This window comes from Apus apus, chromosome 10 (genome assembly GCF_020740795.1).
Source record: "Apus apus isolate bApuApu2 chromosome 10, bApuApu2.pri.cur, whole genome shotgun sequence".
NCBI lineage: Eukaryota > Metazoa > Chordata > Aves > Apodiformes > Apodidae > Apus > Apus apus.
The window spans coordinates 11,604,627-11,630,215 of NC_067291.1; the positions used below are offsets into that span (position 1 = coordinate 11,604,627).

The 25,589-nt window shown below is 40.3% G+C and overlaps 1 protein-coding gene and 1 long non-coding RNA gene across 7 annotated transcripts; one reads left to right on the top strand and one right to left on the bottom strand.

The window, feature by feature from the left end:
- Window positions 1-1,216: 1,216 nt before the first annotated feature.
- LOC127388527 (uncharacterized) lies at window positions 1,217-13,787 on the bottom strand. The gene is made up of 3 exons (XR_007890395.1): window positions 13,693-13,787; window positions 11,045-11,195; window positions 1,217-1,293 (listed from the first exon to the last, which is right to left on the bottom strand). It is a non-coding gene; the product is annotated as an uncharacterized LOC127388527 (long non-coding RNA).
- Window positions 13,368-18,661, top strand: RAMAC (RNA guanine-7 methyltransferase activating subunit). Of its 6 annotated transcripts, none has more exons than XM_051628115.1 (3): window positions 13,368-13,406; window positions 15,633-15,807; window positions 17,544-18,661. In XM_051628115.1, exons 2-3 carry the CDS (start codon window positions 15,641-15,643, stop codon window positions 17,728-17,730), a joined length of 354 nt encoding a protein of 117 aa, XP_051484075.1. In that variant the 5' UTR covers window positions 13,368-13,406; window positions 15,633-15,640; the 3' UTR covers window positions 17,731-18,661. The 6 variants fall into 6 exon arrangements, with proteins under 6 accessions (XP_051484075.1, XP_051484071.1, XP_051484073.1 ...); XM_051628111.1 differs by having other exon boundaries at window positions 13,385-13,406; window positions 15,624-15,807; XM_051628113.1 differs by lacking the exon at window positions 13,368-13,406 and adding an exon at window positions 13,867-13,941.
- Window positions 18,662-25,589: the final 6,928 nt, after the last annotated feature.

The following is a 25,589-nucleotide window of genomic DNA, read 5'->3' on the forward strand; positions in this document are numbered from 1 at the left end:
AGATGATGGCAATTCAGCCCTCGTTTAGTATTCACCAGTGTGCTCTTATCCCTGTGGCACAGTTCAGGAAGACTCAAAATACTTGAAGGCACAGGATCCCACAGTATGATTCCAGCTGAGCAATAAAAATATCCACATTCTGTAAATGGATGTAACTTCTTTAGATGAGAAATTTCTTCTATTCCCACAGGCCTCCTAAAGATATAATTTTTTGATTCCTAGATATAGGGAGAATACCCTTTTCAGAAAACTGATCTAGCCATCATGAGTATGTCCCCAGTCTGCATTCTAAAAATCCAAGAGTTCACTGGTCTCTTCCTCTCTCTCAGTTTTTCTGTTCTCTCCTTTTGTTTGGCTTTCACTATTGTCCTCTTTTGCCACTCTATTTTATTTTAGATGTAATTTTATTTCAGAAAACCTGCTGTTCAGTCTTTTTCAACTATTATACTTCAAGAGAGTCTTCTCCCTATTTCCCATGGCAGATAGTACTAAATAAAATATTCACTACTGTGATATTCTTTTTTTTTCCCAACTAGACTTAAGAAATTTGCATTTTTTTTACTCCAACAAAACTGCTCTATGTCCTTCTTTTTTTTTCTCTCTCTCTCAAGCACTTTCAATCTTTAAATGTTATCCAGAAGTTTAACTGAATAAAGCTTTGGGGAATTCTTGATTTTTACCTTTGAAACAGAGAATTAGTTTTCAAAATCCCCCGATGAATGGAGAATTAATGTAATTATAATATCACTGGATATGAAATTTTAAAGATGAGCAACTGAGAAAATAAAGGATTTTAAGGCACAATGTTGAAAACACTCTGATTTATGTTTTTTTGTTGTTAAAACCTACTTAATCCAGTATCTAATAAACAATTTGGAAAAAGGATCTTTTTTGTTGTTGTTGTTAAAAAAAACAACTCCTGTCCTTTCAACTAAAATGTCAGGACTAACAATAAACATCTGAGACCTTCAACAAGTCCTTCAGCAAGACAGAAAACCCCCCAAAGCTGACATTCTTGTGGTTTCTAAGGTAAAAACAGTTCTCCACTCTTCTCCAGAAATAATCAAAGAACAATCACTTAGGACTACTTTCTGTGTCTCTATAAGTGAAAAAGAAGCAGCCTGTTTTTAAAAGTGTTTTGTCAATCATCTTTAAAAGAGTAGGTTGAACATTCTTTTATTATTCTTTGCAGTTTATTCTTCTATGTATAATTACCTAGTGCCAGGAAGCACCATGTCTAAGCGGTGTAGTAGAAGGTACGTAAGAGCGCTACTTCACTTTCAAAAAGTTGTCCTGTAAAATATGCAAATATCAGTTTGAAGCAGATTTTTATGTAAATGAAAGGAGTTGTCATTGTCGCACTGTGGCATATGCTGCCATCTCAACAAAGACAAATACATAGCTAACAAAAAATACTATTAAATAAGATTTTAGAGATTAAAAACATAGGTACCTAAAGAAAGCCAGCAAAACCAGAATAATGCCCTACCAGCCACCACAGCTCTCCCAGCCCTGAATGTAAATACCCAGGACAGTGTTGAAGGCTGCAAAATTGTAAGAGGCTGATTGATTTCTAATAATACTTGGAATTATAGTAGTGAGGGAGCATGTGTCAGTATTAAGAAACAATTTGGGACAGATCCTCTAGGCATCCTCCAGTCTTTGGTCTACTAGAAATCCAGCCTGGTACACATCCTGGAGTGCACACTGAACCTGAACATCTATAAAGGTAGTCCCACAGCTGAAGCAAACCTTGTTGCCTTTAACAGACCTGTTTCTTTGTACTTACAAGGTAAGACAGATAAAACAGATACTCGCAATTCTTAATGTTTACACTGAGGTAGACACTTTGATTATGTCCACTCCATTGTAAAGTAAACAGGGTTGGTCACTCTGCACATTACAGCTTTTTTCTGCACCTAATGTGTCTTGCAGCTCTTATCTGAAACAATGCTAATTTGCAGGGTAGGTGAGGAGTACTGCATATAAAAGTCTTCTTACAGCTTGGATTTGAGTCTCTGTACTTGCCTCATATAAATCCCAATACTGCTTTTTTTATTTTTAGGCACATATGCATGAGTGGAGATATTCATAAAGCTACTGCCAGCAATGCACAGGGCTCCCAGCTGATGAGTTGGATCCAGAATTACTCCTCAAAACTGCACCAAATGCAGTTTTTCCCATCCAATATACAGCACTTTGCATTTCATATGTCACTTTAGAAGTTGTCAGCTTTTTTACTTAAAGTTTATTTTGATAATTTTCTTTTTAAATCCCCAAAAGAAAAAAAAGTATTTCACGCATGAGTACAGATGAGGCCTCTGGTTTCCTTCCAGGCTTACAGCACAAAATTCCAGTTATTTGTGATTTATAAAATGGAAGTTAGAGCAATCAGGCACTGGTTATGCAGATGGGGTAGATTATTTTCTTTTTTAAACTAATTCAGACCAAAATTTTTGGTCCTGGCAGGCCAAATTGTACAAGAGATGGGAGAAGGAAAGAACTACGTGTTTCATCTGTTAGAAACAAGGACCCTCGTATTGCAACTTGGCTGTGATGATGATGGTAACAACGAAGGCTACTAGTAGAGGAGCAGATAATATGGAAGGGGGAAGATATTCACATTTTTGGTAAAAGAATCTTAATTTTCAAACACTCAGAATTGCACAACCATTCATTTCAGCAAATCATTTTGCTCACATGTACATTTTCTTGTAGCTTAGGAGTTTTGAATTCTCAGGCCCTTTCTACCATCTGTAACTCAACCTCTATTTTTTAAAGAACTTGCAGACATCTGTTTAAATACCCATCTCTTCCATCACATGGAATTTTGGATTCAAAAAATCTAAGCTTGAAAAATAATACTGAAGTTGGATTACATTTCCAAGCAACCAAGGACTGGCATTTTAAATGCTGCCTTTTTAATGAGTCCATTCTGCTGTACTGCTGTGTTGGGCTCTGTGGTGGCTGAACAATGTCTGGTGTGGGTGCAGGTCAGCAAGCAGGTCATGGTGCCACGGGGGCTGAGGGGACAGGAAAGAGGGGAGCTGGAGAAGATCCCCCCAGGCTCATCACAGCAAGCTCTCCTGCAGCAGGAAGGGGGTCTGGCCTCCAAGGGGGCTGTTGTTGAGCCTGGGATTCTGCTGGGGTCCTGTGTCACCTGTAGAACTAATCCTGCCCGTGAGACCAAGGCCAGCTCAAGCAGCATAAGCACAATGGAATTTTGCTGTCCTGCACCTGTCGTTTTTGCAGGGGTGGGTGCAAGGTCAGAGTGTAGTCAGGGATGTGTGTGGATGGGTATGGCAGAAGAAAAGGGAAGGCAGAGCACTGGGACCCACAGGAAAGGATGAGAAAGCAATGTGGGATGTTCCTAGGGGGTGTAATGAAAAATGTATTTCTTTTGCAGCCTGTCCTCCCATATAAAATAGGACAGAGGAAGAGAGGCTGGGGCAAGACCTTTTAGAGCATTTTAGTTCTCCAGAACAGCTTGCCTTGGCTGCTTCTAAGAATTCATACTTCAGACTGGTGCAAAACACATCATTCCTTGTGTTTCTTTACAACTGACTCACAGGTGGACTTTGCCCCTTAATCAGCTTCTTGTTTGCCTGACTGGAAAATGAAGACATTTCCAAGGGTACACCGGAGGTCTGATTCATTTCCATGAATGCCCAACAGCTTGATAGAGGCTTATACTTCTCCCTGTGGGCAGAGGTATCTGGATCCTTTGTCTGGATGAATTTCTCAAAGGACTGAGCAGTACAGAGAGACTGCCAGGTGAGAAGGGAGCCTCATGGGATTTCAAGCCTATTTACAAAAACGGATGGTTGAGGTATAGTCATGAGCACCACAAAGCTCTCACTAAGGCTCATCTGGACACAAGTAGCACATCAGCACAAGATTTCTCCCCGCCAGTTGTGGAAAATACCCTGAGTTCAGGGAGGCAGACCTGGCTCAGAGATACGAAGCTGGAATTGCCCAGTTATGGGTGTCTTTCACAGACAGGGATATCTTCCATTTGTGAAGGACACTATTTATCACCACAAAAGCTATATCTTGCACCATTTTCTGAAAAAAATGTTGAGTTTTTCACCCTGCAGCCTGTTCTATGGAAAGCAATTACGATGCATTTAAGAAGCAAGTGAGTATTTTTATGCTTACAAAATGCATTAGAAAAAATCAAACCCAAAAATTATACAGAACTTAATTTATAACACTTTCAAATAAAGCTAAAGATCTTGACTTATACCAGTCCTTATGTCTAGGTCCTGCTAAACAATAATCAATCAATAATAAAAGTGAAGCCAGAAGGCCACAAATAATGCAGAATTTCTTCTGACTACACTAGTAATTAAAATCTGTTATTTGACAAAAGAACAATGAGAATACAGCTCCCACAAACAAAGACGCCAGGGTGAGGAAGTGCATTTTAGAAGAATCTGGTGGCAAGCTGGGATGCATGTCTTCCCTAGAGAAAACTAGCTCAAAAAGAGTTTCTGCATTCTTAATTCTACCTAATACAACTTTGCTCTGCAACAATACTTGGATGACAGAATACATAAACACTACCAATCAGTTAAACAAACACAATCAGACTTTTTCAGCTCCATATTTTGCTTCTCAGAAATTATTTACTGTCAACACTCTTAAAACCAATCTTGTGTAATTCTATTTAACAGAAGATACAAAAGTGCTCTTATCTGATGGTAAACACAGGTTCTACTTTTCTGGAGAAAATTCACAGTCCTTGGAGGGTGTATAAAATCCATATTTCTTGAAAAATCAGATAAACATTTTTAGTCACTTGCAAATATGGGGGTAGGGGTGGGTAAGAGGGATATGTTTGCAGCTCAAGCAGCTGGAAGAGCACTCTCTAGATCCAGAGTGCTTACCTGAGTTTTGAAGAAGTAAGGACAGGACAGCAAGCAGCAGCAGCTGTGCATTAGTATCATATTAACCCCTTCAACCATAGTTCAGTTAGGGCTTTGGAGCCAGGGGAGGGATCACAGTGTGCTACCATGGGAGATGATGCCAAGTATGCAGTTATGGAATTCAGTTTAACTCCATGGGACTTGGTGGAAGGTGGAGCAGAACACTTAAAACTTCCAGAAAAGCTTTGAGCCATGTTTTATTTTAAATTAATATTTAGCCAATAGAGAAATACTATGAACACACACCAAGACCTTTTCTATATACTTGAGAAAATGAAGACAACACTATAAAGTATAGATGACACATATCCTCTATTTTTAACTTACTGATCATTTGCAGAAGAGCACATGATTTATGTTGTAAACGTATCAACATTTTTCTAAGTTTAATTTGATAGTTTTCCTGCAGGAATAGGCTAATCTTCATCCACACTTGCCTTTAATGATATTAGTGTTCTTCTGCTCCTCAGTGGCTGACTGAATATTCCCTCTATGTCCACCTGGTGAGTGTGCTTTTCCCAAAATAGTCCATGACTTTTTCCTATATTTGCACAAGTGATGTACTATTTTTATATTTGCATGGAAGAAGTTAGGGGAACCTCCAAAAATATTTTTCAGTGGTATCACTTGTCAGCTTGTAAATTGATTTACAATTTGAAATGTGATATCGTAAGTGGCATGTGACAGATGATCTAAGCAGGAAATATTTTGTGGTGTTCTAGGAAATCTAGCCAGAGTTGCTCTTTTTCAGATCCTCTGGGTTTTTTTGCCCAGAAAAAATAACATTTGGTCAAAGACAGTAACCTTCAGCTATTGTTACTCAGTATTCAACTTTCATCCAATATTTAAAGCTGAATTATCTATAGTTTTAAGAACATGGCTTCTGAGATACAATGCCATTCCAGTAGCTGCACTGGGAAAAGAGCAGAGGCCAGTCCTGAAAGTGCAACCGAGCATGTTCTGAATGCATAGGACATGCAAAGCCACAAGTGCCAGCCAACCAACCAACACCACATGCTTAAAGCCACACTCAATGAACCCGAATTTCCTCAAGTACAACGATGCCTGTTGTGACAAGCAGCTAATCTTCTCCACACAGAAGCCAACCCTGACCCTGTGATGCCAGTGGAAAAAACTTTTTTTTACTTCACTGGGATCGTGATTTGGTTATAATTTATTAATCTTCATTCCATTCCTGTGAGATGAGTGAGTGATATATAGAGATCACTTTGCACATCATTGCAGCAAGGTTGTTTCTGGAAAATATCAGCTATTCCAAAACAGAGAGGAGCCCAGCACGCAGTTTGGAACAGGATGCCATGGACAACACTATCTCCATCTGGAACAATACAGGAAGTGCTGATAGCCAGAGCAGCATCACTGAAAAGAGGTTTTGGCCAGCACACGGGGATTAAGAGCCTTACTTTTCAAAAGGTGCATCGGGACCTTTAATAACCATAAATAGTCAGGACTTTGTATTTGTGCCTCACTGGAAAGATGGCAGCACTTGCAGTACAGTGTTTCCTCATACCAGGCTGACACATTGCTTCTTTACTGGATCATCTTTCAACAGGACCAGCGTGACTTCCGAGTCAAACAGAGAGCCACAGCAAAGTCCTGACCCTGCTGAAATCACAACAGTACCTGGAACTAGTGGAACAGGGATCTCTCTCCCTGGAAATAATCTGTGAGATCTGGCAGCAGTATTTCCTATCAGATAGCAACTGTGAGATCTTTGATATGTAACTGCCATCCTTAAATGAAACATAGATCTAGTTCATCATTTTCTTCCCTGATTTAATTAGAATCTTGCTTAGTTTTTCAGGTTGGCGAAGTCTTATCTTGCAATACACTACAAATGCTACAGCTTGAAGATTAACGTTTGCTTTTTAATTAAAGTTTTAACTCAGGAAGTTTGTGATACCTTCACACCACCATTTAAGACCAATAAAATAACTATGTATTATTCTTTAAATAAGCAGCCACAGCACAATATGAAACAATTACATCCAAGGTATCACCAGAAATTTCTGTGTTATTTTAATTTATCTGTGGGATTTCCTGAGCTTGTTTTTAATAAGCCTCCATCAAAGTCTCCATCAGAACTTCGTATTTTCCAAGATAACATCTCTATATTTTTTAAGTTTAGATGCTGTTGAGTAGTCAGCATGTTCTGCACTGGCTCCCAACCAATGTTAGAAAGCAGCGTTCAGCTGAGCCCTAGCACACTAAGTAGCTGGTTGCCACCACAACACAGCTTCTGCAGGCAGTGCAGGGATGGTAAAAAAAGCGCCACATCTCAAGAAAGCGGTGAAGAGAGAGACCTGAAATTGGAAGGGCGAGCAGGGCACAGGAACAGCATCACTGTAGAAAGGTTCCAGGAAAGGAAACTGGTACAGGAGTTCGGGGTAGAGACGGAGAAGAATTAAAGCAGCACCAGGGCAGACAAGGACACTGTGCCTTGACAACTGAGGCAGAGGTCTTGGAGAGGGCAGGAGGGGACACAGAGGGGTGGCAGCTACAGCATAATCCCCTGAAAGATTAGGAACCCTTGTCTGCTGGAAAGAATGACCTGCCGTCCTAATTTAGTAACAGGAGGGAGAGTTATTACTGCCAGGAGTAGTGGTGACCTGGACCTCCAGACAAGAATCAGCCCCAGCACAACACAAACATAAAATGCAATTATAGCTTCTGCCCAAAGAGTTTCCAGATTTTGTGCAGGGCAAGGGACAACACAAGGGTGCACAGTGGGGTGCATGTCAGAACAAGGAGGAGATTGTTCAGCCCAGCTTTGCAAAATCCTGCAGGTTTCTCTGCAGCTCAGCTAATTCACATATACCTTATTTCACTTCAGCACAGTGTGGGCTCAATACAAATTGGTATCTTGGGAAAACCCTGGTTTACAACTTTTTAAAAAATTACTTCAGATTAAGAAGACACTCCAAACCTGAAGCAGTACAAAGTTGGTTTGTACTTCAGCCCTTGCTTTCTCTAATGGCCCTTAACCTCAAGAGGAACTGCCAAGAACATTCAAGAACTCTCCTAACATGCAAAGAGAAGAGAAAGAAGGTAGACAGATTCCTGTGCTAACTAACAGCCTCTTCGTAAAGCCATCTGGGGAGAGCCATGTTTAGTATCTAATGGAGGGAGCATTACTTGGACCACTTCCACCTGTGTAGGCCTTGAGAGGGAAAAAAGCACTGAAACACCATTGTATTTCATTGCCTTTAGCAGAACCGGAGCTCATGCTTACATATCCACAGTGGCTTCGACACATGGAAGCAGGAGGACAGGGGTCCCATTTCTCATCTATTTGCAGGGCTGGTGGCAAAAGCAGATTTCAAACCCGCACCTCAGAGAGGGAGGGTACAGGAGACCCACATGTGGAACCTCAGGGCAGCATTCCAGTGCTTGGGGAATGTAACCATCCAGAGAAGGGAGACTCTGGGAGTAAAATAGGAAACATAGGTGTCCTCTTTAGAGATTGAATATTTGACTTTGTACCTGAGGCAACTGACTGGCACACAATGCACAAACTGTATAAACTACCCAGGAGAAATGCTAGACATTTGCTAAAAAGGCATAACCATTTCCTTCTGCTAGATCCTAGGTTTTGCAAGGATCTCAGTTTCTGATTTAAACATAACAGAAATTGTTAACAGATGTGCATGTGAGGGCCCTGAATTCACTGACAGACCCTAACTGCCACGACTGGCCTCCTGGGCCTCCCCCACATGCCTGCCCCAGGCACAGGGGCTCATGTAAGTTCAGTCCTGGGCCCTTGCCCAGCATTGCTGTGCTGTGCCTGGCCATGGACCCTCTTGATCTGAGCAGGGACTCACAGACTGAATTTCTGACTTGCCTTGGACTTGTGTCCATGAACTTGTCTGGCCCTCTGAGCTCTCTCAGCTGCCATCATGGCCAGCTCTGCTTGGGGCCCCTTAACCCTCCAGCCATGCTGTCAGCTCCTCGTCCCTCCCTGCTCCCTGACGGCCAAGAGGAAATTCTCTAAATTCCCCTTCTAAACTCAGCTAGGTGCTACTAATTTGTATCTAACTTAAAAGTTAGTATTTCCAGACTGGAACAGACTTGAATGTTTTAGACTGGATATGGACACAAGAAATGAGCCCGAACTAAAATGAAATATCTGACTACAAGAGAAAAATGAGTATGAAGAAAATCTAGTCCTAGAAACTTCTGCAAGTACTTCCTTTATATTTTCCAACTATATTTTCAATAGGCAAACCATGGTAGCACTGGTTCATATATCCCTACTTGCAGGATTACTTGACATCTAAAGAGCATCTGAGTTGGAGCTCAGACAGCCTGACAGCTATGATGAGTTTGATATCTTAGAGTTTGGTTTCTGACTTTCAAGGAGTTTCACAGTTGTTTGCTTTAAGTATCTGAATATTCCTACCACTGTTTTTTTTCTTTTTCTTCTTCTTATTTTTTTTTTTTTCCCATTTATACAATACCTACATCTGGGAAAGAACATGACCTGTGCACCAGATGTGCTATGTAAAAACTTCTGCCTGCCCTTCAGCCACAGCGTGTGTGCCTCACAAGGACTAACCCACCTCCACCTCAAATGAGGAACATATGGAGCACCATGAATGGCAGAAACAAGACTTTGCTTTGAACTACACTCTTCCTATCAAAGGACCCTCTGTCTTGCCGCTTTCTCCTCTGTTCCTCAGGGTAATCATAAGGAAAGAACTGAACATTTGGAAAAGCCTCCTGGGGACAAATTAATTTCTAGTGTAACTCTGTGGAAGTTAATGGTGTTGCACCATGGATTAAAATGGCACCATAATATTAAAAAACAGAGACAGCATACTACTCTGTAATTACTAAGAGAGCAAAAATAACAAAAATGATTCATTCTTATAGACCCCAAAAGGCACAGCTGGCTTAGTCAGTTTAAAAGTTGAAACTAGAAGTCTGCTAGAATTTAGTGATTTTTATTTGTATATATGTATAAATGACAGTCAGGTAACACCACCTCTGCACTAATTCTAAGAACAATATGCTAGAAATTAATTTAATGTGACTGTGAGTTTTAAAAGATTGATAACAGAAATAGCTTGTAGGAAAATTAAAGGCCTTCTTTCATACTGGCATAAATTAGGAATAAACCCATTCTAATCAAGTGTTACACTGTTGTAAGCTTAATACAAAGGAATTGGGCCCCACAGCACCAAAACGGTTATTCTGTAACACAATCAAGCACTGGGAATTGTATTTTCCCCTTTTTGAAAAAAGGACAATGTTATTTTCTTAGGCAGTTAACATTTAAAGGTCATTGTTATGGGAAGGAAACATTTCTAGTATTAAGTCTAGTGAAGTTGGTAGAAGCAGCGCAGTCTGTTCCTTTATGGACTTCACTTTATAATTCCATGTGGAGGTGTGTGAAAGACACTCTGAAGCTCAGCAATATTGTGAAAAATAATGGCAAAGGCAAGGCAGAGATCCAGAGGCATTTGTCAGTAACACTACATCTCCATCTTTCTTGTTATTTAAGTGAGCTTCATCTAGGCAATAATTCTTTCCAGCCAAAGGAATTCTCATCCCATGATGAGAACTGATCTTCCAAGCACAGGAGGTGCTAGAGAAAGAGCACAGCTCCAAATATTTCTGCAGATTGGCTAAAGAGTATCTCTGCTTACCTATCTCTCAGTTCACTGAATGATCTAGCAAATACTATGCAGACATTAGTTCCTCAGATGTCCCCCAGTGGTCTTACAGCCTCTGGTGCCCAGAGAAACACAGCTCTCCTTCAGTGTGTAATCAATGACAAGGCTGCCACGCATGCCCTTTGTACCTGCTGTTAGCCAGAACACAAAGTCTTGCTCTCTCTAGCAGTGCCAGACATCACTATTTGCTAGAATAAATTATCTGGGGAAATCGGGTTTTGTTGTACAAACAAACCAGGCTTTCAGTTACACTGTAACTGAGACACAGAAAAAGAATGGGGGGAGAAGGAAACTGGCTGACAGGAAATCACGGAGCAGATTCAGCAAGAAAAAAATTTCAGAGTTTTGAAGAGAAATACATTTTCACTAAAATATTATTTGATATATGATTTTGTTATTAAAAAAATAAAACACACTCACCAAACAACCCCAGCAGGATCCGTAACAATCTCTGGAGGTTTCTCTGCTTTTATTTTTTTCTCTTGATCAAACAGGCCTCAGTTACAAGAGATGTTAGTTCCTTAGTTCATTTCTCAAGGTAGATATTAACATTGAGGTAAAAGGATCCCTCCTGTTTAAAGATACAGAAATGCATAAAAAATGTAGTTCTCCTTTTCTCCTGCTACCAAGATACATACTGATTTTTTATTAAAAATGCCACAGCTGTCAAGCTCTACTAAGATAAAGAACCTAGTCATAAAGAAATGGAAAATTGCAAAAATGAAAAAGATTTTAAGCCAATAAAAGTTGAATAATGTTTCCTTTTTCCTTCTTGGTACAGGCTGGTTAACCTGTGCAGCAGACTTAGTTCTTTTCCCAAGAAGTGTCCATTAGAACAAGGGCTATTATGTTTTAAATTAATTTTCAAATGAAATTTGAGTATAATGAGAATATATGAGTCCAGAACATGGGGATTTATGTAAAACATTAAATATAAAGTCTTGTAACAGAACACTAAGAGTTATAAAGATGAAATAGTTATAAAAAGAAGTGTCATTTTCCATTGTTTTAAGGCAAGTGGGACTTTGCTAGTTTTAGTGTATACTCATTTGTTTGGTAAAGAAGATCCATTCTACAAAAGCACCATTAATTTCCAAGGGGCTAAAAAGAACAACTTCTGTTTAAAATTTAGAAGATAAGACTTCATCTAACAGTATGTTATTTAACATAATGAAATCCACAGGAAAACAAGCAAACCCTTTGAGGCTTTATCACACTGATGTAGACTTCAGAGATGCTGATTAGGATATTGTGTTAATACAAAACCAACATGTTAATTACCTGGAGAGCCTTGAAGTGAGTGGAAAGATTGCAAGAGTGGATTATCAAGTCCTCAGTCTCCACAACACTTGGAGCTGAGACCTTTCAAGTACTTGGGCATCTACTACATAGGTATGTGCTATGTGAGGCATTTAGTGGGTGTTGAAAGTCCTGCTTGGTAACAATATTCATTTTTGAGTGCTTTTATTCCTTTAAAAATCACCTGTCACTTTGGTCTTTTACAAGCAGTTTGAACTTCAGTATAACATCTATGAGGCATCTTAGGAAACTGCCACCCAGATCATGATCGTCTATTCTTATAACCCATAGCAGGCATAAAGACATCTAATGAAAAGAGATGCAAAGCACAAGCATAATGTATGTGACATTAATGACGTGGCATTCTGATTCAGCCACTCCCTGCAAGTGTTTTTCTATGTGGAATACTTTGATGAGAGCACCTTAGCAAAACTGTAATTAGTGAAGTACACTGCTCACAGCATTTACAAGGGGCCCATGCCTTCAATAGAACTTATATATGTGTTTGGGTTATGTACATGTTTAAATATATGGGGTAATTGAATCTGTAATTAAAAGTTTAATATTATATTAAGTTTGCTCTTTTAATGAAAAATGTCACCCATAAACCAGCAGCCTTAAAAAATAAATAAATCACCGTTTTATTAAGGATCATCTCATTAATTTTATGCATTAAAGCCTCTGTAGACACACCTGAAACTGCAATATGAAACACTTCTGGAGAAGAAATAAAATCCTTCTTACTTCCACCCATTTTAAAAGGGCAGTCAGTAGAACAGGGATTATATGGGAAAAACTTAAGTTAAAACATATTATTTTTCAGCCTCAGTGAAAATTTGTTTGGCTTAGAACTAGCTACCCAAGCTAAGATATTTGCATTAGGCTGCTTGGATTGAGGTCAGGTCATAATTTCTATTCTGCAAGTGACAATACACTCCTGCTATAGTTCACACAGGAGAGCAGACTGTAATTATTGCTGTTTACATCAAACAAAGGTCTAATATTTTGTGAGAACTGGATGCCACTCTCACTGTTGCTGGGGCATTTTGTTTCAAGTGACATGCTCGATGATCAGTCTCTCTGCTTTGTTAGTGCCTGTGAGCGACAGAGTCTCTGGTAGAGCTTATAAAAAACCAGTGCTTTCTAAAAGGATCCTACAAAAAAACCCATTTCTTATACACAGCACAAGAGGCCGTTAAAAAACAGTTGGCTTAGGAGCTGTGGAAAGCAGCCAGCAATGCAAAGACCTCTACGTTGTGGAAGCAAGGCCAGGGACACCAGCACCATGTCTGCTACAGGAGAGTCTTGATGCCACCAGTGGCTCAGAGAAGAGAGGCAACGCTGCGAAGCCCCTGGGCAGCAAGCTGTTAATAACTGCTGTGGCACTTCATAAATCATTAATAACAGCCAGGGTCACAGAAGAGCACGAGGGGAGGCACAGTTCCCTGCCTCTAGCTACTGACGTGCACAGGACCTGGTTTAGGTAAGTTTTGATGCTCACGCACACACCTTCACCTGCGTGAGCCGTGACAGGACCCAGCACTATCTACAGCACCAGGTGGGAACGTGAGTGTGTTGCTGAAGCAGACAGCAAACCAGAATTATTTTAGTTTAGGCAGAATTATTTAGCTGCCAAGAAGGCTTCATGTTATCTTACTTTCCTCTCACAGAAATCAACACATCCCCAAGCTTTTTAACGACTGAAACACACTTCCCTGGCACGTTTAGCAGCCACAGGCCTGCGGCTGTAGGTGCCAAGCTCAATTTACCTTTTCAGTTGCACCTTCCTGTTAAAACCCAAATATTTCAGGTACCAGCTCCTCACAACGTGCATGGGAGCCAAGGACAGCGCCCCACAGCTCTCAGCACTATCCATGTCAACGTATCAAATCCTGATTAGGGGGATCAGCCCCCCCTGCCCCCGCAGCCCGCCCTGAGGCGGCGCGGCCCGGCGGGAGCGGCGGGAAGCGGCGGGGCCTGGCCCGGAAGGGGCGGGCTGGCTGCGGCGGCGGCTGCGGGTGAGGGCCTGGCGGGGCGGGTGAGGGCCTGGCGGGGCGGCGGGGAGGAGGGAGGGCGGCGGGAAGGCCGGGCCCGCCGCTCCCCGCAGTTCTCCCGGGGGTGGGCTCCGGCTGGGGCTGCGCCGGGGGAACCCGCCGTGAGGGAACAGGCCCCGGCGCGGCCGGCGCCCTGCCGAGGGCAGTCAGGCCTTGCTCAGGGCAGCGTTTGGCCTTGGGCGGGGGAGGGCGCGGCGTGTCCCCTGTTGCGAGCCCCAGCAGGGTGAATACCGATCTTAATGCTCTTAACGGGCTGCACAGCTCCCAGGCTGCAGGGGTATGCGATGGGTGGCCCAGGGCAGCGTTATTTCCGCCTCCCGCCCGCGCTGAGGCAGCCCGTGAGGAGCCAGGGTCCCGGGAGGGGCTCGTAGTGGCGAGTGTCGGGGTCAGCGCGTTGCAAAAAGGGAGGATGAGGTCACTGGGCGTCCTGCCGGAATAACGCCCACACCTGCTTCGGAAAGATTGAAGCTGCATGGTTGGGTGGAAGCGGGAAGGCTGGAGATCACCAGACACTACACTTTGTGCAGCTGACGGAAGGGGAGCTCAGTCTACAGAGGGTACTGTGCTGAGTGCTCCATAAACGTCCCGCTGACTCGCCCTCGTGCCAGGTTGCTCGTGTGCACAGTGTGGGGGAAGGTGTGGGCACGGTGACTGCGGGTCTGTGTTACCGCTCCCAGTGTCCGGGAAAAGCCTGTTGCCTCCTTCCTTCCCTCCGCTTTGCAAGGTGATTAGTGGTACTGCCAACAAATCTTCAGGAGACAGCAGAAGACCATAATCTGGAAGTCTAAAGGCAAAGACCTTTAATGCTCTAAATTACCCAGGGCTCATTAAAGCAGTAGGCATAGAGCCTTTCTTAGCACCTGCACTTAGGGGCAGACTTGAACTGATGGACAGCACTGGATAGCACCATCTGAAGGGCAAATGCATATATAGCCAAGTAAATAAGGAAACTAAGGTCTTAAACACAAATCCCATCAGAGGGGGATATTGTGGAGTAATTTAACATTCTCTTAGGTGCTCTCCCTTCCCTGAATCAAGCTATTAGCATATAAATTATTGTGAATAAATCTGATTATTTTGCTGGGCTGGCTATGTGTATCTGTAGCTTTTGCATTATATTCTACCTTAGCAAACTTTTCAAGTTGTTGATAGCAACGTTTTTCCTGTCAAAAATGGATTAGGAGTAGAATGTGAACACATTCTGAAGAAATACTTTTTCTATTAACCCTCAGCAATGTCCCGTGTGTTTGTACCGCAGCTCATCTAATCTAGGTCTTATCAAAATTGATTGAAAGGTGCTGCTGTGTAGTGACTGGCTATATCAGGTATTGATCTGAGCTGAATTTCTCCCATGTGGATGGAGTTCTTGAAAACCACTCCCAGTGTCTAGACAGATGAGTGTCTGCATATCCAGTATAGATATCCAAACTGGAATTGCTTTCCACCAGAGATAACCTAGCCAGGAGTTATTTAGTCTTAGATCACCAAGACTTAAGAGTCAGCCATCTATGTGTTTGCCCAAAACTTAACTGCTGTGTTAATCTGAGCGTAACTTTTCACTGTCCTTCTTTTGCCCTAACTGCATTTTGGTAGCTATTATAGTAAGAGTCTTCATGCATTGGTAAATCCACTTTTATCATGTTCAGTGTTTAAAGATTTCAGAATGACTTCCTTGGCTGACATGCCCCTGGATTATGAGAAGATGTTTGCTCATCGATTCACAGCAGATGATGAAGAATTCCAAGAATACCTGAAGCGCCCTGCAGATGCCCCTCCTATAGTTGAAGAATGGAGAAACAGATCTGGTGGCAACCAGAGAAACAGAGATCGGTATTGATGTCTTTTTTTTTTTAATTAATTTTGATAGTTTCACAAATACATAGTTAAATGGTCATTTATTTCCGTTTGTTCTGTTAATAGAAGTATCATCTTGTTATTTCATAGGTAAGTATATTTAAGCTAAATAGTCTTCTCTGAAAAGTAATGAGGTTTTACATTTTTTTTTCTGTATTGATTGTCAAAGTTGTTGCATTCTGTATAAAAGTATTAAGTAATCTGCTTTTTAGTAAGGAATAACTTGGAACCACCAAACCCATTCATTGCCTTGGGGTTTGTTACTGCTCAGCCAGAAACAATTTTCCAGAGGGGAGTGATGTGAGTTCTGCAAAACTAAGCAGCCTGTGTTCTGTTTAATAATAACAGGCAGGAAAATGTGCAAAGAAAATGTTCAAGGAAAGGCTGGATGTGGCACTTAGTGCCATGGTCTAGCTGATGTGGTGGTGTTGGTCATAGGCTGGACTTGATGATCTTAAAGGTCTTTTCCAGCCTTGGTAATTCTGTGATTCTGTAATTCTGTAATAGCATGATTATCTGTTGCTAGCTGTCCATAAAAATGTTTCATTTGTAACATAAATATTTGCTGTGCTTTGTTAGATTAGCCTGTATTTCTTTTATCTAGTAGAAGTGACTGTAAAAATCCATCATCCAGTCTGTTTAGCAAGTGTAGTGTTACCTGCCTGCTGCAAAATATTTTGAGTTATTTCTTCAGCATGTAACTGCAGGTTTTTTTCCAAATTCTGGACAGTAACATTTGATTTTTGCGTGAGTGAAAAACAATGATTACAGCATATAATATGTTTGGTAATAATAACATCAGCCTTTAAATGTAAAGTAGTTAACTTCAGTCCAACTAACAATTGTGAAGACTTCTTAGCTAAATACCCAAATAGGATTTGTGCCTTATCTGAAGGACAACATTCTATCTTTTTCTCACCCTAGAAGCTTGTAATTAAATTAAACATAGAATCAGGTTCTACAGATTTTAAAAATGGGTAATTCTTTAAGGAGATGTTCTTACAAACTTTGTGGCTCTTTGAACTAATGAACTCTTACCTTTATGCTCTGGTCACAAAGTGAACCCCATGTAAATGTTGTCTACATTGCACCATTGAGATATCCAAAGGAAACAACTGTGAGGCAGATCTGGTGTTGACAGGAGTTGAGGTACAGCTGAAAAGCCAAAATATAGACTAAACAATGGGTAAATACCACTGATAAGATACTGTCTACAGTATGGGAATCTACAGAAGACCATGAAGCAGTGATAATATGCATCTTAGAGAATATGCAAATTCCAGGACTCTGTGCTGTTAGGTAGCTAAATTGTACTTAAGTCTGCTTTGCCACAGGTTTCAGCCACGAAGCCACTAATGAACCTGGCTTTGATACAGCTGCAGAGGTATCTCCTGGTTACTTTTTAGTTATATGGGCTGTTAGAGTCTTTATTCAAAGTTCCAGCAGTTCACCTAGTGCCTGTGAATACTTTGTTAGGAAGCAGACTGTCCTTCCAAAGCTTAGCAAACAGTGGGCTGGGTAGTAATGAGAAATTAATTAGTTATCTCAGATGACTGTTTCATCACTTTATCATAAAAACAGGTAAGTAATTGAGAGTACAAACAGTTACATAACAGTTTGAATGAGATTTGTGAAAAGTAAGAGTTCATTATAATTCATCTTCTAAAAAACTAATTATTTGTGTGAATCTTTGACATTTCTTTTCCTTGCAGGTTTCAAGATGGTAGATACTTTAGAGGGGACAGATACAACTGGCAAGGTGACTATAGATACAATCAGAGGCCAGAAAGAAGTTGGGGTAATAACTACCAGCAGCCCAGACAAGGACAATCCTACTCCCACTATGGACAATATGGCTACAACTCCTACAACCCAGGGCCTCGTTACCATCCCTACTGATAACTTGTGGTTTGAAAGTCCAGTAATGCAATGTAACAAATTCAGTTAGACTTCAGTTTTATTTTTCCACAGTTTTATAGATAACTGAAGAATCAGTGTAACAGTCCGTTGCTGTTTGTCTGTAGTGTGAATTGAAAAAGGGAATACCTTTTATGAAAAATAGAAACATATTATATACAGAGTTTGTTTAGAGTCTGTAGATCTTAGATTAAATTTCTATCCCGTCCTCTTGTCTGAATACCTACTGGTATACTGTTTTTCTTTTGTCATTGAGATTTCTCTCTTACATTTTAGAAAACACAACAGGCCAGGGGAAAACAGCTGTGGTTTGTGTGCAGCCTGTAGCAGTGGCACATTGCCTTAAAAGGGTTATTTTTGAGAATGACATACTGTGTCTTTCTCTAGAGAGAATTTATTATTTTGGCTTTTGATAGTAAGAAAAGCTCCGTTTGGTTTGAATTTCAGATGCCTTAAAGCTGAGAGATGCTATTACAGAAAGATTCTATGGGGTTAGCACTGTTGACCCAATGGCTTCAATCTATTTGCAGTATTCCTCTGAAAACATGGTCTAAAAGTTGAAATAAAAATTAAGTAGTTTAAATATGTATCTTCCTATTGTAGTTGTTCAGTGATACACATTTTACCTGAGAAGTGATACCAGATTAAATTGTATAATCATAAATTTTGTACATGCATTAAAAAGTTTTGGAATTCCCATTTCAGTAAAGCTGTAAAATTTTGATGAGAACTCTAATTAGTTTGTATTATGTACTTTGTGCATGTTATAGAAGAAAGGAACCGTAATCAGTACTGTTCTGTACTCTTCGCATGAGAAAATAGCATAAGCAGTGCAGAGTGTTATTCAGTTCTTAGAATGCAAGTTCTGTGTTTTTTTAAGTATTCACACAATAAAAGTATACTTCATGTGCAAGGATGTTTTTGAATATTTCTGAAATCTCTTGAAACACTCATCTAGGAGCACAAGGAGCAGTGCTGACTGATTAAGTGTTAATACTGGACAGCTGTTGATTTAAGCTGGAAGAATGGCCTACTCAGCTATAATCAAGAGGATGAGACACACATGAGATTAATTATAAGTCTGGAGTGTTAATGCTCTATCTTACATTCTACTAGAACAGGGTCAAAGTTCTCTGTTTCACCATTTACATGATGAGCTAATTTCTATCAGGAGGGCAGTGCATTTCTTTGTACTTGACATTTTCTTCAGCTGTTGTAGAGAAACATGGAACCAGTAATGCTGATTGTTGCAAAAGTCATATGAGATAAGGAGCACAAATTAGCACATCTTGATTTAAAAACTAAGAAAATATAGAAGTCAAAAGCACAGTCTCCCAGCTCCAAAGATGCTTTTGAGAGCTAAAGAGTAGGTTTATTGTTTATCTTGGAAACACACTACATATACCTGTTACATAGTCTGTGATACAGAAGCCATGACAGAAGTGTCTCCACCTACCTGCTAAGTATTTCTGTTTTCTGCTTTTCATATAATACTGTTTACTCTGATAGTTTGTAATGAACTACTCCTTGAAGTATTTGCCTTTAACTCAGTTACTAAACCTCAGAAATCTTGCAGTGAGAAGTTTGGTTTTCCTTAAGGAGTTCTGCTGGATGAAATGCACCCTTTTTAACCCTCATTAATAGGGAAGAGTTGTTAACTACTGGGGGATAGAAGATCATGCAACGTTCTTACCTCTACACTGTGGAGGACCTGCAAGTTGGGATGGTGGAGTTCCCTTTCAGTGCAGAATCACATGCAAAGTGCCAGATATCCCAGACTCCCAGCCCAAGAGTGGAGCATCCCTCTGCAAAGAGCCTGATGCTGGCAGGTATGCTTGGGAAGTCAGGATGGTCTTATCATCTGGAGTAGCATCTCAGGTTGAAATAAAACCTAGCAAAAGGAACGGATTCTGTCTTGCCTGTTGACCTTCAAACCCAATGTTTAGTGTCTTCCAGCTAGTGAATAAAGGATCTACAACACTGTGACCAAGCTGTAGAAGCAGATAGGTTAAGATGGCCTATGACTTAGAATCACACATTTTATGATCTCAGCTCTCTTAATTCCAAGTTTTTTGACTGTGCAACCAGGAGAGAGACAGGCCAGTGCAGCTTCCTGGTTTCTGTCTTTATCTTCTTGATTCCATCTGCCACCCTTAAGGACCTGTGTGATTTGCAAACCTTTCCTTGGAATAATTACAGCATGAACCTGTTTTTTTTTTTTCTGGGGGAGGGGGGGAATATGTTTCTACATAAATGCATGCCTTGCACTGGACAGAACGGTAAACAGAATTCACTCTATATTACCTGCAGCATTTTCCATTCAGATGAATTAGTATTTATGATAAAGTCCAGTTTATTGTTTCAGTCAAGCTAAATAAAACCAGTAAGTATTGTCTGCAATTATGGTTTGTGCATTACAGTGTGATGGAGATGGCAAAACAAGCTGGGTAACTGACATTTGTGACTTCAAACACCACAGGAATTATTTGTTTTAACTATGCTGGAGAATGCAGGGTAAACATTAAAATTCAGTGTCTGGAATCTGACTTTAAGAGATCTCTTCCATCTGACATTTGCTCAGACATCATTATCACAAATAAAACAAATATAAGTCTTATGCATTTAAAAATGCCACATTACCAAAAGTTTAAACACCCCAAAAGTTCTGAATACAGCTGTTGCAGCAGTTCTAAATCCTGAAAACACACAGCAATTTTGTATGGACTGTTAATTGATACTGAAGAATGATTATGCCAAATTACAGGTGTTGTGGCCAACAACTAGGAAAACTCACTAGCTTTTATATAATTTCTTAACTAACAGTTTAAAAAATGCTAAAGGCTCTCAATTCACAGCTAAGCCACTAGATACTTGAAGGCAAAAGAAAGTGCATAGAAAAAAAAATGTTGGTGTGATTTATGAAATACAATTTTACAAGTGTTCACTGCTCTTCAACCTCTATTTCATCCTAGCTCTGCAGCTGGGAATAGAAATGTGCAGACGTGCTTTGAAAGGTTATTGAGAAGCTGAACTACTTTCAAGAGGCTCTCCAGCAGAGATTTCAGACTGGGAAGATAAGTGCCATTTTTGACATACATAAAATCAACAGCAAACTTCCAGAACAAAAACCACATTTACTCTTCTACTGTTCAGATATATTTGAATATATTTAAACTCTGTTTATTTGGTAATAGATGTTCTGATTAACCAAGAAATACATTCACATTTGCTTCTTATGTTGAGATGTTAGAAGGAAAACTTTGTGTCAATGTTAAGGTAAGGTTTTGCCTGCCACCATCCCTGTTTCTTAGGAAAAAGGAATAAATCTCTGAGTTAACACCACTCTGGGTGAATTTTGTTAGCTGATCCAACTTGTGCAGGCACACCTTCTCCAACTCTGACAAACAAGAGGGGTAGGAACATGGAGCAAGAAATAAAGGAGAGTAGGACTGCTCCCTGCAGCAGCTGCTCCCTTTAGGAGCAACTGAGCAGAACTGCACCTCCTTTTGTTTGCCAGTCAGGAACAGCCACCGTCATCTGTTCTCTTGCCCCTGCAGCTGACAAGCTATACAGCTACATAACCCTGCTGACATCATGCCCTGTGCTCATCTCCTAATTGCCAGGAGCTAAGCAAGATCATAGGGCAGGTCAGGTTTCCCTGGAATTACCTAGGAAACAAGCAGCCTGATTTGAGACACATGGAAGTAAATCCTAGAGATCAAAACTGAGTCCAGTGGCTCCAGCACTGCCAGGAGAGTAGATGGCAACTCTGCTGTGGTTGTGCACAATGATCTTGAGAGAGGATTATTTTTTCACTAGGCCCCGCAGGCTGGAATTTATTTTTGTGTTTACCATGGCCTATATTTTTCTTCAGCAAAGCACAGACTGCACTTAGTGGGGTGTCAGTCTTCATTTGATTATGCCAAGCAGTGATCCCAAAGTATTATTTCTATACAGCTCACCCCCTGATTTTTAAAGTACTGTCCTGTTAAAATGCAAATTTGTTATAAGAGATTCTAAAAGTTGGTAATAACTATGTTTTCCTGTACATCTAATAAGCACACATATATCATCATCCCCAGTGGTTATCTTTTTTGTTATTTCTGACTAGCAAGAATACAAATTAATGTCTTTTTCTGAACACAGAGATGCTTCTTTTTCAAATAATACTTCAGCAGCTGGATGACTTTTTTCCACAAGTATGGGCTGCTTTTTTTTTGCATATTGGGTAATTAAAACCTTGCTTCACTAATAAAAGATGTATCAAGTATCAAAGCTGCTCCTGCTCACTGTTTGAAGAAAAAAGTCAACTTTAGCTCATCTTTTGAATAGATGAGTAAAAATCTTAGTTATTTGTTACAGAGCTACAAAAATAACCAGGGATTCAAGCAGCATCTTCAAACTGAAACATGTTACATTTTAGAATTATTAAGACACTAAGCTTTTCAAAGCTCTTGTTCAGTGTGAGGAAAGACAATTTGGTACTTACATACCCACATAAATGAAATACTTAAGATTGCAATGAAGACTGCTGAGACAGAGGTTAAAACTCAAGCATACCGCAAGATGTCCCACACAGCTTTGGGCCACCATGTTCCAAGTTCAGCATCATCCAAGCTGATCAGAAAGCAGATGCTTATCCAACCCCTAGGATTCTATGATTCTATGAAAGTCATGCCCGATGTTTGTTTCTGAAGGAATGCTTGAAACAGTACATTTTTTATTGAAAATGTGTTCAAGAAAGAATAACAGCTGCCAAGTGCAACAACCCCAAATTACGACATATTCTTTTTACAAAATAAAAAGAAATTCTTTTTCCACAGCAAAGGCCTGGTTTTTAAGTTTCACTCTTCTGTAGTCATCAAGTCATCTTGATTTATTAATGCCACTGAGACCTAAACCAAAGCATGTCTAAGAATATTGCTTCAGTGCTTTTACTGGTATGAGCATTTAAATGCAGCATATGGAATCTCTGGAGTTCAGATCAGGTTAGTTCAAGGGCTCTGTGTGGACACATGCTGTTCTCACATCAAGCTCATGTTACTCATTTATAAGACACACACTTGAAATATCTGCCCTGAAGTGAACTGACAGAACATCAACCTTGGGGTGCACACACCCTCCTCTAAAACCCCAGCTACAGCTAAAGAAGCTTTACCTTAAACTGCCAACATGGGCCAATCCTATTTCTTCAACCCTGCAGCTCAGGATATGCTCCCATCAGCAGAATTACATTTTCTGTTGTTCTAAAATAAGATGGGAGTGGGAGGGTATGTTGTACAGCCCAGGCAATGACAGGAAGGTGCACAGCAGAGCTAAAGGAACAATTGTTTCATGGCTGTTTCCTCAGGTATCCTGAATCTTGTAGGGGAAAACAAGTTTTGAGATTTGATTATTGGTTACCAAGTGACTTTACTGCCACACCACAGCCTGAGGAAAAATAATAAAAAATTCTTTCCTCCACAGACTCCAGGGACCTCCTGAACATAGAACAAACTGGCAGAATCTGGACCTAGGAATCTGGAAGGAGTTGAGCAGCTGGCTCATTACCCTGGCAGAGTTTTAAGTCCTTAAGTAAGATGGAGAGATCCAAGGGATGATAAACAAATAGCTATTGGTCACATATCCTGTAGTCTCGGTAAATCCAATTGAAAAACCTCTTTAGACCTCACCAGCAGGATTTTAGTTTTTGGAGACAAAATGGATTTAGTGCTAGGTAATAAAAAATCAGCCTAATCTTACTTCCCTCTATACTTGCAGGAGACATATTTTTACTACTGGCCTAAAAAGTTTTTTTAAACCCTATACTGTTGTCACTCTGTCCTTCCTATCACTATTCAGACACCAGACTATTTATTTCAGATATATGTTTTACCAGTTCTTCCTATTCTTGAACATTCCTGAAGACAAGACCTTTCAAAGCTACTTTAAAATTCTAAAAAGACAACTTTGCCACAGTGCCAGTCATTCTACCCAAACTAAACAGAAAGTTAAAAAGGAAAGGATGTTTTCAAAGAGAAAACCAGACACGCGTCAGTTCCCAGCTCAGCTACAAACCACTTCTAATGTTTTTGTGTCTCAGCTTCCATCCATGAAACAGTGGTTAAGTCTGCCCTGTTTCCCTCTTCTAGGCTCTGTATTTTGGCTACAAACCCTCCCAGGCAGAGGCTGATCCATTTAAAGCATAGTTACAACAATCTCAGCTGAGGGCTGCATGTCCCAACACAATGCACTGGAAACATTCTAGTGAGTAAAATAATTACTTTGCTGATTTTTACATGTTCTTCACTAAAACAAAAAACATCACAGATACCATGAAGGTAGTGACTCAATTTAAACACTGCCTTTATGTCACTCCATTATTATGCAGCATAGTACTTAGAGGGGTATAGCTGGGATTTTGTGGCCTAGCAGGCTCTCAAATAAACAAGTGGTTTTAATCCTATGGATTAGAAAGGCCCTTCAAAGACATAAAGAGCATAAAGACAGCCTCATCATAGCTAAGAGGTATGCGTAGTCCAATCTGATTGTTAACATTGCATTAAAGAGATGTGAATTAAAAACACGGGGGCAATCTATGCAAACTAGATTCCACATCAATAAAGCTTGTGACAGTTACTGTATTGAATGTACTATTCATGTCTATTCAATTGAATAAAAAAAAAATAATGCACACACCACACAATTGTGGCAAGAGTGAGTAAAATTGCAGCCTTAAGGAAGAATTTCAGAGCTTGCCTTTTTAAAAATCAAGTAGATGAAAAATTTTAGTGCAAACTACTATAATTACATAGCTAAGCATGTGAATTTCAAAAACATTAAAGGTGAAGTTGTTATTTGCACCTATAGCAAAAGAGGAAAGAAAATACAGAGGTAAAGGGAGGAGTGGATGAGGCAGCTATGGGGAAAGAGGGAATGTACTGCTGCAGGAAAGAGAATGATAGAGCAGCCATTGCAACAAATGTATCTTACCAGAAATAAAGTCTCTTCTAGAAGAGTCTATTGAAAGGTCAGAGTGTCCTTAGTAGCTGAGAAGATGAAATAATCTAACTGAAGGTAAAATACAAATCTAGTTAAAAGCCATTTGTGATTGATGAGAACTGGAAGACAAAGACAGCATCACAGTCCCTTGGCAAGAAAATTCCTCCAGATGGCATCTACTTCTCATTAATGCTCTGGGGGAGGATCCTAGACATCCCAGCAGGTCCTGTCGTGACTTTGGATTCAAAGCTGTCCACAAACTCAGCTGCTCTTTGGCTCAACTCCACTTTTGCTGCACATGTATATGGAATGCAGCAGTGCTACAGCACATTGGCTGATGAATGACTTTTAACTTAATTCCCCTCTCTCGCACCTCCTATGTTTTAAAAGGCAGACGCCTGTCTGTAACCATGCCACCCAAGACATGGCTCAGAAAACCTTCTCAGGCTCTTCATGTTTGCTGCTACAAACACAGAAACTTTAAGGATTGCTACAAAACATGAAGAATTGTAACACAAAAAAACAGGTGCATGTCAGCCCACTTTTGCTTATTCACACCTCTCAAAGTGAACATCAAGATGATCAAAACATTACTCTTGAGGTAAGACAGTATCAAATAACTGCATCTTGGGTTTCATTTGGCAAAATCAGAGCAGGGATTTAAATAGCCTCTAAATGGAAAAACCTTTGTTCCCTGTCCATCACCAGGCTCTCTCACTCTACCTGTTGTGCTACCACCATAGCATCATCCCTTCCCTCCATACACCGAACATTTGTAGTTGGGTTTGGGGTGTTTCATGAGGGACAGATTTTCCATACTTCCCTCTGGAAGGTATTCTCTGAACCTCCTGAAGCTCATT